Below are 13,927 nucleotides of genomic sequence, written 5' to 3' on the forward strand. Positions count from 1 at the left end.
TCATATATGTCTGTATACAGATAGTGATGCATTTTCTTATATGTCTAGTAACACAGCATTGAGATTAAACTTTGCAAGGATATAATTTACATACCTCCTGCTCTTTCTGTAATAATTCCATGGCTTCCCGAAATTTCCTTTCTTTTGCCTCTGTCTCAGCAATGGTGGCCTTATTCTGGTCTTCGTATGCCATTGTTACTACAGCCAGAATCAAATTGACTAGATAAAACGAGCCCAGAAAGATGACCAGCATGAAGAAGAGTATATACACCTTCCCAGAAGCTCTGAGGGTCTGTAAGCACAACACCCCAGGGATAACAATTACCATATTTAATACCAAATAGGTTTTCTGAAATTCTTTAGGGGCACTCAGATTTCTAGACAAAGTGCTTTAGGAAGATTAAGAGAAATGTATCTCTCAGCCTTTTCTTCCCCATCTTTATAATGCCATTGCACATGAACCTATGATCACACAACATGCCCCATGAGGATGGTTGAGGAGGCACTGTTGCATTTTGAAGGACAATAGAGAACCATTTTAGCAATTTTCTTGAAGGCTGTAAGACAGCAGTGTAATAGGACTATAGCTTGGAAATGCTTGAACATCCCTTTTTAGGGAGTTGAGGGGGGACCACAGCTTGCTGGAAGGGAGAAGAGAGGATGAGGACACAATGACTTCTGGCTCCTACTTTTATTTGAGGTTTTCTCTCTAGCCATTTTCTGCTTCAGATATTGTTCCTTCTGGATGACTGGTTCTGAATAAAACACAAAGCTGGTACCTGCTGATACAGACGTTCCCAGTAGTCCTGGGTCATCAAGCGGAATAAGGAGAGAAAAGCCCAGCCAAATGTATCAAAACTGGTGAAACCATGATCAGGATTTGGCCCAATTTTCTTGCATGTATATTCTGGAGGACAGGTCCTAGAGGTGATAGTAAGAAGGGCAGTTCTTTTAACTGAAGGTTTTGGAGAAACACTTCAGCTCGTATGAGAGTTTGGATTATTTATTTAGTTTTGCTTTTCATTATACTGAAAGCCAAACTTCTACTCCTGGCAGTAATTGGCTGGAAATTGGAGAAGGAAAAAAGCAGCACCTATAAGACAGCAACAGAAAAAGAGTCTGGAAAAAACTGCTAACCCAGGCTGAACAAAACTTCTAACCCTGGCCAACTCCTTCATCATCATTCCCATGAGACCCTTTGTGTTTTCAACTCTAGTGCATCCATGGGGAAGAGAAAGATCGTCCTTCTGGAAGGAATTTAGACCTGAATAAGAAAGCTACACTTCATTCTCAACATGTGTTAAATTATCTGACTCCCACTGTAATTTACTGTTTGAGTTCTGCAGTCAAGGAAAGCCAGGAATCTCTACTTCATTTTCATTTCTTATAACAGAGCAAACAGAGAAGCACTGAGGCAGAGAAAAGTTCCAAACAAGAAATGTTCTGAAGTACATTTACCCAGCGCCAGGACCACATAGCAAGATGTCCGAGGTGCCCGGCTTAATGGCAAAGTGTTCTATAAACAAAAGAGAGGAAGAGAGAGAGAGAGAGAATGAGAAAATGTAAAACCAATACATTTTCTAGTCTGTATCCTCTATATTTGAATAGAGGTGGTGGTAATACCAGTGAGCTGTAAGTGTATGTGCACACGTGCAAATGACTTCAAACAAATACAAAAAGAATACTGAAGGAAAAGAGATGGGTTTCCCTACACTCATAGCGACTGCTCCCTATTGCAAGGTGGCCTTTCCTCACTTATACACAAGCTTCTCTATATGCATACATTTCAGACTGAGGGAATGCCTTAAAAGCTTTTACAATATTATCTCTTTGGCACATCTATAGAAGCCAACAAAGAAGGGGAGGGTGCAGGCTCAGGAATAGCTTCACACTTGGCAACTGTTAGCCTATTCTCTTGCCCATGTCAATTGGCACTCTAAAAAAAGAGTTTGGACATTTTGGGGGATAACATAGACCATTTCTGCTTCTAAGCAATAAAAAGAAAGTCCTGCTTGGAGGAGGAAGAAAGAGTCTTTGGCAATACAGATAAAAACCATGCCTGTCAAAAAAACAGGTCCTAACCCTCAGCTGAGAAATACTGATTTGTCCATCAGGATGCTGAAGCCATGCCCTTTTTGATCTCTTCTATTTCTCTTTGCATGAGTTACTCTAATGCCTGAGCTAGCAGCAGACTGAAATTAATAGCTCAATGCTAAGGAGTAATTAGTGCTATTAAGATGTGGGTTTATTATTCCAGATGTAAGGGACATCTCATCTCTTCCTGATGCTTCTCAAATCTCAGCTGGACTTATCAGATAAGTCAGTGTGATTCAGAGCCACCACGGGAATCCTTAATATCTGTTCTACTGTACCACATAAATGCACCATGCAGGCTACTTTCTGCCCACGTTTTGTTTGGCTCTGCTCCTGCCAACTGACAATAGTTTATCAGTTGATTCAGTGACTGAGATTCGGAAGATTATAGTAATGTATAGTGTCCATGTTGGAGTGAGAACTTCACATTAGGACAGGACCAAGACAGCCTGTAGAAAATATGTCAAAAAGTCATTTAATTGAAAACTGGCCTTACAACATGGCAACTCATAAGTCTTGAAGGAAAACTTCCATTAAATCTGTCTGGCACCTCCTGGGTTTTTTTTTGTCATCATTGCAAATGATCCTGCATGGAAGGTGGAAAAGATAGGATGGGAACAAGACAAAGTTTGAGAAGCAACATAGATTATAAATCTCTTGAGTCTTGCTTTCTCTGGGCCTTTACACTGCAAATGTTCTGTCTTTTCAGATCCTTGCTCCACACTTCTGTCACCAGCTCCAATCAAGTCATACATGAAAGACGTATATTTTATATACATCTTTAAGTATACATATATATATATTCATTATATATATATATGTATATATATATATATACATACGTTTGTTGTAACAGGGAAGGGAAGGGGAACTTTCCTGGATGGCTGCAAGCTGCTCTGGCAGTGTGAAGGCCATTATCAGGTAGCTGCTCATCCAGATATTCAACTTCATATACAACAGTAGTTACACATGCACATGCAGGTCATTACAGTGCCAGATAAAAAAAGAATTAAGAAGAACAATTACCTGCATAATCAGCAAATGTTGCAAAAATGGATTCCCATGTTTTGTTATTTAAAAAATCTGTGATACTGGAATCTGTATAATTCTTCATGCATTTGTATCTCAGATTGCCCTTGAAAAGCTGGAGGCCTATGAGGGCAAAGACACTCAGGCAGAAAACGGTCAGGATCATCACATTGGCAAGTTTCTTAACAGACTGGATAAGTGCACCTACAATGACCTTGAGCCCTAGGGAGACAATATACAATGAGAAAAACATGATGAAAAACTGAGAGCTGTTAATACAAGAACATTTTTTTTGCATTTGATTGACCCAGATGTTTCATTATTCCCTTTAAGTTATCTAGGCAAGGATGAGGGACCAGGGATAGTCTGGTGGATAGCCTTTACATACAGAAAGAGTAACATGCATATGCAAACTGAGAATCAATGACCAATCTGCATGCAATAATGAATGTGATCAAAAAGACCAGAAAGACAACACAAGGGCAACACACTGGCTCTGGGCTTGCATTTAGTCATGAGGAAACAACCACTAACTTTATAACTAAGAGAAAGGTGGGAAAAAAGCAACAATAAAGCATTGTCCCAGGGATGCAGAAATATATAGCCTGTTTTGTTGCCAGAGGAGTTTCTGTTGAACCATCACACATAGACTAGCTAGAAGTATGCCATAAAATCAACATAATGACATGCTATCAAAATCATTACTATATAATAAAAGAAAATTAAACACAGTATTGTTTATATTGCTTGATTTATTCTACTTGGGCCAGCTGGACTGGGAAAATATTTGTGCCTACCAATTAAGCTGCACCTGCAATTAGTGAAAGATACGCAAAGAAAATAACAGGAAGGAAGGAAGGGATGAAGGAAGAGAGGAAGAAGGGAAAGGAGAAAAGAGGGGAAGGAAGGAATGAAAAAGAAGGAAAATCCAACATTTTGATTGGAGTAAATAATCAGCTGTAAACCACATAGGATTCCTTACCTGGGAGTACTGAAATGGTTTTTAAGGCTCTCAGAACCCTGAATGTCCGAAGGACCGACACGCTCCCCAGGTTGCTGAATGCTCCCACAAATCTGTAGAGTCAGGACATCTTAATTAGAGTAAACCAGACACTTATTTTAGTCTTTATTTTTAACTTTTAATCATCCTGAGTGTATTTTGTATGTTAACAAACTACATATCAAGAGGGTTTTTTTGAGATTCATACAATAGAAAGCCTTTTCTGGATTATTTGAATTTACTCATAAGGTTTCTCTTTATTTGTGTGAAGTATCTTAAAATATTATGCACTTAAAATATAAAGAAAGATATCACTCAAAGTTATTCAGTTCAGGCTGAACCAATATGAATCTATCTCCCTTCTATAGCTGCTTGTAATCACTATGAAAACTTTCTAATTACCGCAAACTAAAGCTTGGAACTGTGAATTTTGAATGTAATCCACTGTGCTGGTGTCCATACATAGTGCTCTGTTCTCAAATGTACACTTTCATTCTCAACAGGAACTCATGTTGGACAGCTATTACACAGAAATGCATTCGAGTATAAGGGCTGCAGAGTGGCATGAGGTGGGACTGAAGAGATTAACTGCATCTTGCTCCATTCCCTTTTTGTAAGATAAGTGCATCACAGCTGAACAAGGGAAGAGTCAATGGTTATTGACTCTACATGGCCATCTGTACTAGCTGGTTTCAGATGTATCCTTTCTTTAATTTTATTTTTTTGCACTGCAGACTGCCTTTGACACCTCAGTAATGAAATCTTTAAATATAGAGAAGTGCAGGTAGTGTCCATATTTTATTTGTTCCCACTTACGCCATGACGATCACACTGAAATCCAACCAGTTCCAGGGATCTCGAAGGAAAGTGAATTCATTTAGACAGAAGCCTCTTGCCAATATTTTTATCAATGATTCAAAAGTGTAAATGCCAGTGAAAGTAAATCTAAGTACCAAAGGAAAACAGCAACATTAGTAATTACTGTAAGAGGATAAGAAACACAAACTATTTACTGTCAAGGCCAACAAATCAAGGAAATGTCATGGAGAAGTGATGGAAAAACTCTTATTGATTTCAGGGCCTTTATACACAGTTTGAGACAGTAGTTGACAACCATCCCACCATGGCTGCTAACACACATACCTTTTTTTTCTTTTTTTTTCTTTTTTTTTTTTTTTGCATTCAGTAATTTCTTTCGAACACTTCCATGTGAATCTCCAGAATCTGAGTAACACAGAACTTCCAGCTACTTGCTAAAATAAGGATCAAAATTCATGCCTCGTTCTGGTTTCAAGTAGCCCAGTAAATGTAGGATATTCAGTGTATTATTTACTTGAGGTACACTGCATCCATTTCTATACAGACGGTTAAAAAGATTAGAGAAATGCGAAGCTAGAGGATTTTCAATTTAAGACAGCAATTATTCTTATTAATGGAAAATTATCAGTAAAAGCTCTTCTGGACTTATTGAGCACACTTATTTCAACAAGGTAGCAATCTCCCTAAGGAACTCAAAAGGCATTCATTTGGTACTCAGTAAATGCAGTAGGAAATTATACATATGTAGTACTTCCCTCTTCATTTGGAAAGAATTATTCCAAGATTATTATTGAAATGTATTTGAATGGCAGTTTTGATGCCAACAGCAAGTATAACTCTTATCTAAACTTTAGTGCTCTCATAGGCAGGGAAGTGTCCTCTGGAGATATATGAATTAATACCATGAAGATTCTTGTTCCTGCTTGTCTAAGAGTTTGCCACTCCCAGCTGTTTCAGCATCAGAAATCATGAAACAGATTTTATAACTGTTTGGAAATTAATTTGGAATCTATTCCTTTATGTTGTGTTAGCACTATCATATTCTAACATTTTTATAAAGAAATTTCTAATATTTTTATAAAAAGCAAATAGCTACCAAATAACTTCAGAAAGTAGGATAATGAACTGGAGTGGTAGGACAGACATGATGCAAGCTCAACAGAACTTCTACAGAACATTATCCACGCTAATGCTCTCCTGTAACCCCATAATTACTGTGCTTACTGAGTCCAGACAAAAATACTGCCTCAAAGCAAAACCTTACTAACACAAGCAACAATTTTGTAAACCCCTCATAAACTACCTTGTAGGAAAGATAGAGAGTAGGCTAAATAGTCAATTAGGGCTACAAAACTGAAATACATACAGACCCACAGATACTTACTCAACATATTTGTTCCATGATGGAGATGAACTCCTAGAGGACTCATTCCGAGCCATGAACACACAATTAGTTATAATTGTGCATATTATAAACCAAGTGAATAATGTAAGACATGGGAGTGAAGGCAAAGAATACGACATCAAATTAGAAAGTTACATATCCCACTGTTTATGAAATTAATATTTTCAATACTTTTTAAAGCACACACAAGGACTGCAAGCACACGTATTTACTGACTGTGAGTCACATTAGATGACAACATGCTGCCCTTGTTATTTATGCCATCTTACTTGCTGTGGAGGTACTGGGCATTGCAGACTTGGTAAAATGATCCCTAACCACTGAGACAGAGCGAGACAAAGGATGCCTTTTTAGTTTAATTTTACAGCAAAAAAATTGTTAAATAGAGACTGCCTGGCTCCCAAGGTCTCAGCAGCAACCAGGATATTACTGAAAACTGAACCCATTTGGTATCACATAATTTCAGTTTTCCTTGCACAAGGAAGTTCGATACAAGCTTGTGTGAATAAACAAATTTTACTGTTCTGTTTCTACCCCTCTTTTCCCTTTTTACAACTTACGCAATTGGTGGGGTTTTACCTTCAAATAAACTGGGAGCTTGACATTGCTGAGAGCAAAGGTTTGCTGGTAACAAATTGAAGTTCCATTGCAATGTAAGCACTGATGATAATAAAGTAGTTCCCATAGAACTCCGGTAGAAGTATGTTTATTTTTAAGTGAAATGAATAGTTCACAGAAGTTGAATAACCTCCAGCATCACTCACTCCTAAACTGTGAAATCTCTATTCTTATGCAGGGGCAGGGCAAAGTCTGCCATGATATTTGTGGATGTCTCAAAGGATATTAGATGCCAACTCTTGGTTGGCAGCTATTCTCTGGGACCTGCTGACTGTAAGTTCAGAAGTAGAACACAGACATTTAGCTCAAGTGTTGATACCTAAGATGAAGTGCCTGACTCTGGAGTTGAACCTCACGTTAAGTGTCATACTACATCTTTGGCAACCTAGGATGTAGATGAGCATGGGAAAGACATCTACCCCCTTTCAATCACCAGTTCTTTCAGTCCTTCAAAAAAAAAAAAGTCTTGGATTTAACTGTAGGCACAGCCAAACATTGCCACAAACTCAGGAGATGGACCACAAGTGCTGAAACAACAATAACAGCCAACTTGTTACCCAAGGAAGCCCTCAGATGAGAGCCATCACTCCTCCAGGGATGCCTGTATCCTGCTATGACCGCAACTTTGGATCTGTTTCAATATTACATGGAGGGGAGATGGCTGAAAACCTAACCTCTATGCAGTAACATCACAGACTGCACTGGCTCCGATTTATTCTTGAGTGACAGCATTTTTGCTCCAAGCACAAAAATGAAAAAATACACTAATGAGTCCCATTTTCCAAGTGTGTGATTTGGTAGAAAGTAGAAAGTCAGGCTTCAAAACCCTGAGTACTCATAAAACTCTTTATTACTAAATAGAATAAGAATGTAAAGACAATGGTAATATCTAAAGTAAACCGTAATTAGAAGTTGTGTGGAATGAGGAAAACCTAGAGGCATTCAATGCTCTAAAACATAACAGGAAAGAATAACAGAGATCTTTGTAACAAAAGAGAGTGAATGAAGCCAAAAAAGGATATGAATGTATTGAAATTTTAATTGCTGCTCTTCGGATGGGATGGAAAGGACTGAGGATCCATAAGGCACGTGTAGCCGTGAACCGGAAGATTGTTTTCTGTTTGTTTACCACTATGAAGATCTTAAAATTAAACGTAAAGAAACAAAGTAAAACATTCAGGAAGCTAAAGACAATTCTTTTTTTTAATTACACCTTGTTCTATGAAAGGCTTTGATGTTAGCTTCTGTTTGCTTGTTTAAATGAGTAGACCTTAATATTTTGCAACACTTTTATCATAAATGATGAATGAGTTCATATCCATTAACTATCAACGCGGAAAAAAATCTCAGCATGAACTTCCTTTTTTAAACCTTGTTCGTTATGAAGAACACAAAGTGAATTTTGCTTATGACTATACTCTTCAGGTAAATTGGACCTCTGAATCAAACTGTACGATGGTGAAAGAAAGAGTCGCAGACTTAAATGTTATTTGTCAATATGGATAGTGATCCTCCAGCTCTAACACTGTAGAAATTAACTCAAATTATTTCTCAATTTCTCAAGCAATAAGCTTCATTTTAATGGATTATTTCCCATTCTTCCTCTGTTTATTAAAAATTATTTTTTTCAAGCACACTTGACTAGAATATGGAGCTTGAATAAATAGGTTTAAATGGTTCACTAGCAAATGTTTTATAGTAATTTTTATATTAGGATGATCATTCATTGTGCATGTTCACAGAGCACAACTGTTGAAACAGAGAGTGTTTAAAACTGTAAAAATAAAGAAAATTTCCAAAATTATTATTATTTCTGGTAAATCTGAGTCAAAACCCCATTTTCTTCCTTTGCCCATTTCACTTTAGATATTTCCATTCTGATTTAAATAGTAATGCAGTTCATGATATTTAATTCCTGTAATTCAAAATTAAGATTTTTTTTCCTGAAAATTACAGCATGTCATTCAGCTATGCCAACTTCCCACACTGTTGTAACAGAGGAAGGGATTATAGTTTTTCCAAAGGAGTATAACAAGATCATTTCATAGGTCATTCACATGAACATTTTGTAGCCACATAACAAAACAAATTAAGGTGTAAAAGGTTTGGTTGGCTCTAACCTTGCGATCTTTGTAGTATGGGTCAAGGTCTTCCAGTGGTTCCCCAATGAGTTCTGGAGGAGGATTTCCATAGAGAGCTGGCAATTTCTGGAAAGCTTTTAGGTCAAGCTGAGGACGTGGTTTCTCCTCAGGTTTCTGGTCTAAGGTACTTTTTTGATGATCCTTCTTGGCAGCAATTCTCTTTTCAATGGCAGCCAAGGATTCTGGAGTGAATTTACGGAAGTTGTTGGTACCAGGTAGTAGGAAGTCAGCCATTTTTCATTCTTCTCTTCCTGTCAGTGATTCTATCCAAATAGAAAATGACTGAAAGAGAAATTAAAATTGGTAACTGGAGAACAGTTCAGTAATGAGAGTTAACCTCTATAACTTCAAGAAGGTATTTATACCTATTAGCATGAACACTCATGTTTGGACAAACATAAGGTGCTGGCTTAATTTAGTATTTGGAACTGGGATACTAAGAACCACTGAATGCAACATCATCCAATACACGGAAGCTACTTCTGCAATAGAAAGAACACGTTTGAAAACAGCTAGTGCTGATGTAACCATTCAGATGTATAGCCCATCCTTGTGGTGCTGAGGACATCAGCACAAGGACAAGCAGTGTCCAAGTGTTGGAAGAACAGCCTGCTGGGTGAAACATTGATAGAAATGGCAATACACATCCTCAGCTTTCTCTGAAAAACCTTTCATTGCATAAACAGATTTGCTGCTGGATGCTGTGCAACAACATCTAGAGAAGTGCCTCTTAATGGCTGCAAAAGGTTTCTCCAGCCATTCCCTTCTAAGCTACCACTTTTTCACTCCTCCTGAAGATCACTCGGAACAGAGGTTTCTGTTTTGTTTCTTTAGGATTGAAAGGTTATGTGTAGATCTGTATTAGCTTCCTGCACAGATTTGCACAAAGGGCTTTCTGCTTGTTTTATGAAGCATATCCTCAGGGGCAGTGTTAGGTCACATTTATTTGGGTCACTCAGCAAATTTTAGCCATTCCTGAAAAGGCTTTGATTACATTTTGGTAATCATTTTTGTAATTTGATTGCCACAGGAGGACGAATGAGACCTGATTTAACTTGTGACACATTGACTGACATGGACAGAAATAAGTTATCTGACAAATATCCATAAAAGCTTGGTATTTTCTACTCACATGTTAGAACAACAACAATTAAGTGATACAAGATAAACACTTCACATAGTTTCATGAAGAATTTTCATCAGATACTAGATAAAATCCATTCACCTAAATATTGTCAGAGACTATAGCATGGCAGCACAGAAAACACCTTTGTATTTCATGGCTGTGGCTAATTTTGCATTATTTGCCTTACTACAGAGACATCTATATCTAATCTAGTCATCTTATGTTTTTTGATGAATCAAGTTGATAAAGTTTACAACAGCTGAAATCACAGAATCATAGAATGACTTGGATTCAAGGGACCCCGAGGATCATCAAATTCCAACTCCCTTACAATAAAGCAGAGTTTCCAGTGGGTATATATGATGAAGAAACCCATCCATTAAGAAATAAAATAGCCTACAGAGCAGTTTGATTTTGGGGGGGATCAACTGAGAGCTTGAAGACACTGCAAAAAACCTCAAAGAAAGCCCAGGAAGTCCACATAAATTGACGGTGAAAAAAAATTGAAAATGATACAAACTGTAGGAGGATCCAGACCTTGTGCTAAAAGCTCTGCAAGGAGATTTCTTCAAGGTTTGTTTTGTTTTTCATTGAGTATGACCTCTGGGACTATGGCCAAGTCTTTCCATCCACCTTTACTTCAACACAGCCTTCAATATTGACTATATAAGTAGCAGTCTGAGCTCATTTTAAAAGTTTAGATTACAATCTATGCTCCTATAGCCTTCCTTTCCACTACGTGGAACATCCCAGGAAAACACCAAGTCTGAATCAAGAGGCTTTGTTTTAATGCTAATAAATTATTTTCCACCTGTGTGCTGACTCCCCAGCAACACAACACAATTTCAGTTCTCAACAGACACAGTGTGATTTCAGTTGTCCCCAAAACTGTGGAACCATTGCTGCAAAAACAGCTGAAGGACAGTGATGAACTAACCATGGTGAATGCTCTTAATTCTTCCAGGCTTCCCACCTGTCTGATTTAAATAAGCATACAAAATAACGAATACAAAAATTAACTACTTATCACAAAATAGCAACCTTTCTGGAAGAGGAAAAGGGCATTTGGTAAAAAATATTCATTATTTTAGGCTTTTTCAATCTAAACAAATATCCAGAAGCTGCCTGTTATAGTTCAGCAAAAATGAAAACTACACCATTCACTCTCAAACTTTTGAGGCACTTGGCCAAAGCAGCTTCATTTTGTCGATACTCACAGTAATTTAGATGCTGGTGGTGTCAATAATGAGAGCTGTGAATGATGCTTGAAATGACACCATTTGTGTGCATCGTGTGCAAAATTTCCAGCCAGAGCTGGAAATCAGGCAAGGGATTCTCCCTCCTGGTGCAGATGGTTTTACAAATTGCTCCACGGGTGAACAACCATTAAGGAAAGGAAATGGAGGCTTTCCTTTGCTGTTTCACACATGAGCAGTAAAAACTTGCACTGATAGCAGCCACAAGCTTTGAAGAGACTGAATTGAACTTTTTGCTCACAGGCAATTGTGAGCTACTCAGCCTATTCCTATTCCTGAATAAAACATAATGAATATTAAACTTGGAGTAATCTCAAAAAACCTGTTCCAGGTTCATTCAAGCTACATTCCTAGTTTCTGTTGCTCTTGTCTCAGAGAGTGTACAGCTGATTTTAATTTGATATATGAACAAAGCATGATTTACCAATTTGACCACAGTAAAAGGTTTTAATGTAAATCTGTTTTTGCTCATGAAGCAATAAAGCATTGTTTTGGTCTTTTCTCAAGAGGTATATCATCTGAGAACAGTGTGAAGCTTAAGGTCTCTTTAAAATAAAGCATTCTTACCCTTCAACAGACTGAATATCAGAGCGCCCTGAATGAAATCAACAAGCTGAAGAAGAGAACCATAGAAATTGTTGATTATTTGGCTTTTTAGATTTCAAAGGTACTCCCTATGAAGTGTTTTTCAAAGAGCAAATGTGTAGCCAGAGAGCTTTCTGAACTAAAATTCCTTTCTTCCAAGTGTCTTTTCCAATTTAGAAATATTCATTTTGACGGGCAAGGAAACAAGATTATTATCAGAGACATTTTCTCTCCTTTTCCTGCAATTACAATCACTCCAACTCAATCCTCAGTTAATAAATAAACGTTGCTTCCAATTATTAGATTTCCTGGATTCATGAGCTGTTACGGAAAGATGTGAAAACATATTGACAATTACTGTGATCTCAATGGCCAGGGTAATTAATACAATCACAACTTCCAGAATTACACAGTTCACAGTTGTGAACAGTTGTGAACAGTTAGGGACTCTAGACAGAACAAACTGCTTGTACTCCCCATAATATATGAAGAGCCAAGAATATCAGTATGGACCTTGGAAAGAGATGCCAGCTGCATCTCCTGAAGTTACCACTGTAGCTTTGGGCTCTGCTGCATCTTTCTAGGTCTGAATTTCCTGTATGTAACATAAAACTTTCTAGAACTGAATAAGGAAATATTTAATTAACAGCAGTTCAAAGCTTCTGTAGAACAGTTCCACATTACCCTCAAAAACTTTTCTATATTTTTGCAAGGAGAATAATCAAATCACACCGAATCGGAATTATTTTAATGATCTTTTATACATGTATGTAATAGCTTTTGTTTATCAGCACATTATTTTTTAATCACAGAATTATTCAGGTTGGAAGGCACCTTGGGAAGACTCCAGTCAAATCTGCTCAAAGATGGGTCAGTCAAAAGGAAAGGGCTTTATCCAGGGAAATCTCCAAGGTCTGAGACTACACAAGTTCTTTGTGCAACATGTTTCTGTTCTTGGCTGTCTTAATCTATTTAGACCCCTCTTTGTCTCAGCTTATGCCCCTTGCTTCCTAAACCACTATAATAATAACAAAACAACAAAAATATTTGAAATATTGCATTAATTTGAAAGGTAAATAAAAATAAACAACAACAACAAAGACATCTGTATGTTTGTAAAACAAATACTACTTCAGCTTCACCCCATTTTGCCTAGCTGTTTACAGCAGACAACTGAAAATGCCCCATAATAATACCATCCGAGTAGCTCCACTGAGGTTGCCAAGGGTAATGATAGCATATATCCTTATTAGTTTCCCACCTTTACATTATCACACTTCACCTGAACCAGGTTAAATCCCAAATTTGTTTACCCTCTATAGGCATGCTGGCTGAGAACTCCAGCCTACTGAGTGTCTCAGTGTGACATCAGACTGAAAGGAGATGGCAACAGCTGATCTAGCTACTCTATACCCTCTTTGTAATCATCAAAGCTGAGGGCACAGATAAGCTAATCGTAAGTAAACATTCAGGTTAGGCAAAATTTAGGCTGAAAATTCTCCTGATTTTATTCTGTTGCCTATAAAACTTAATGTGAGATAAACCCTACTCTCACTCCAGAATTTCCCAGCTCCCAGTTCTCAGCACTAGTGAATGAAGGTACCAAACAGTGTAGAAATGCACAGAATAATTTATGAAGACCTGATTAAGGCTGTTAGCATCCACCAGAATGCCCCTTGGGTGGGATTTGTCTCACCTCATTGCAGATATCTCAGAATCATACTGGAACACCTCCACCACCTCTCCACCTGCCTGCTTTGACACCTGTATTTCAGGTGATTGAATCCCATGGCATCAGCACTGACTGACTGCTACTGACTACCTGAGATGTGCGAGATGAGATAAATTCTACTT

The 13,927-nt window shown here is 37.7% G+C and overlaps 1 protein-coding gene across 1 annotated transcript in view; it reads right to left on the reverse strand.

Moving 5' to 3' along the window:
- LOC122189323 (sodium channel protein type 5 subunit alpha-like) overlaps positions 1-9,340 on the reverse strand; it is a 29,103-nt gene extending 19,763 nt beyond the window's left edge. Inside the window, exons 1-9 of the mRNA XM_042888428.1 lie at positions 9,086-9,340; positions 7,988-8,106; positions 6,327-6,431; positions 4,940-5,068; positions 4,106-4,197; positions 3,121-3,345; positions 1,459-1,516; positions 780-921; positions 95-292 (exon numbers count right to left, since the gene is read on the reverse strand). Of these exons, the coding sequence (XP_042744362.1) occupies positions 95-292; positions 780-921; positions 1,459-1,516; positions 3,121-3,345; positions 4,106-4,197; positions 4,940-5,068; positions 6,327-6,431; positions 7,988-8,106; positions 9,086-9,340 (1,323 nt within the window). The remainder of the gene's footprint in view (positions 1-94; positions 293-779; positions 922-1,458; positions 1,517-3,120; positions 3,346-4,105; positions 4,198-4,939; positions 5,069-6,326; positions 6,432-7,987; positions 8,107-9,085) is intronic.
- Positions 9,341-13,927: the final 4,587 nt, after the last annotated feature.

This window comes from Lagopus leucura, unplaced genomic scaffold (genome assembly GCF_019238085.1).
Source record: "Lagopus leucura isolate 7727_CA_CO unplaced genomic scaffold, USGS_WTPT01 Super-Scaffold_100157, whole genome shotgun sequence".
Taxonomy (NCBI): Eukaryota; Metazoa; Chordata; class Aves; order Galliformes; family Phasianidae; genus Lagopus; species Lagopus leucura.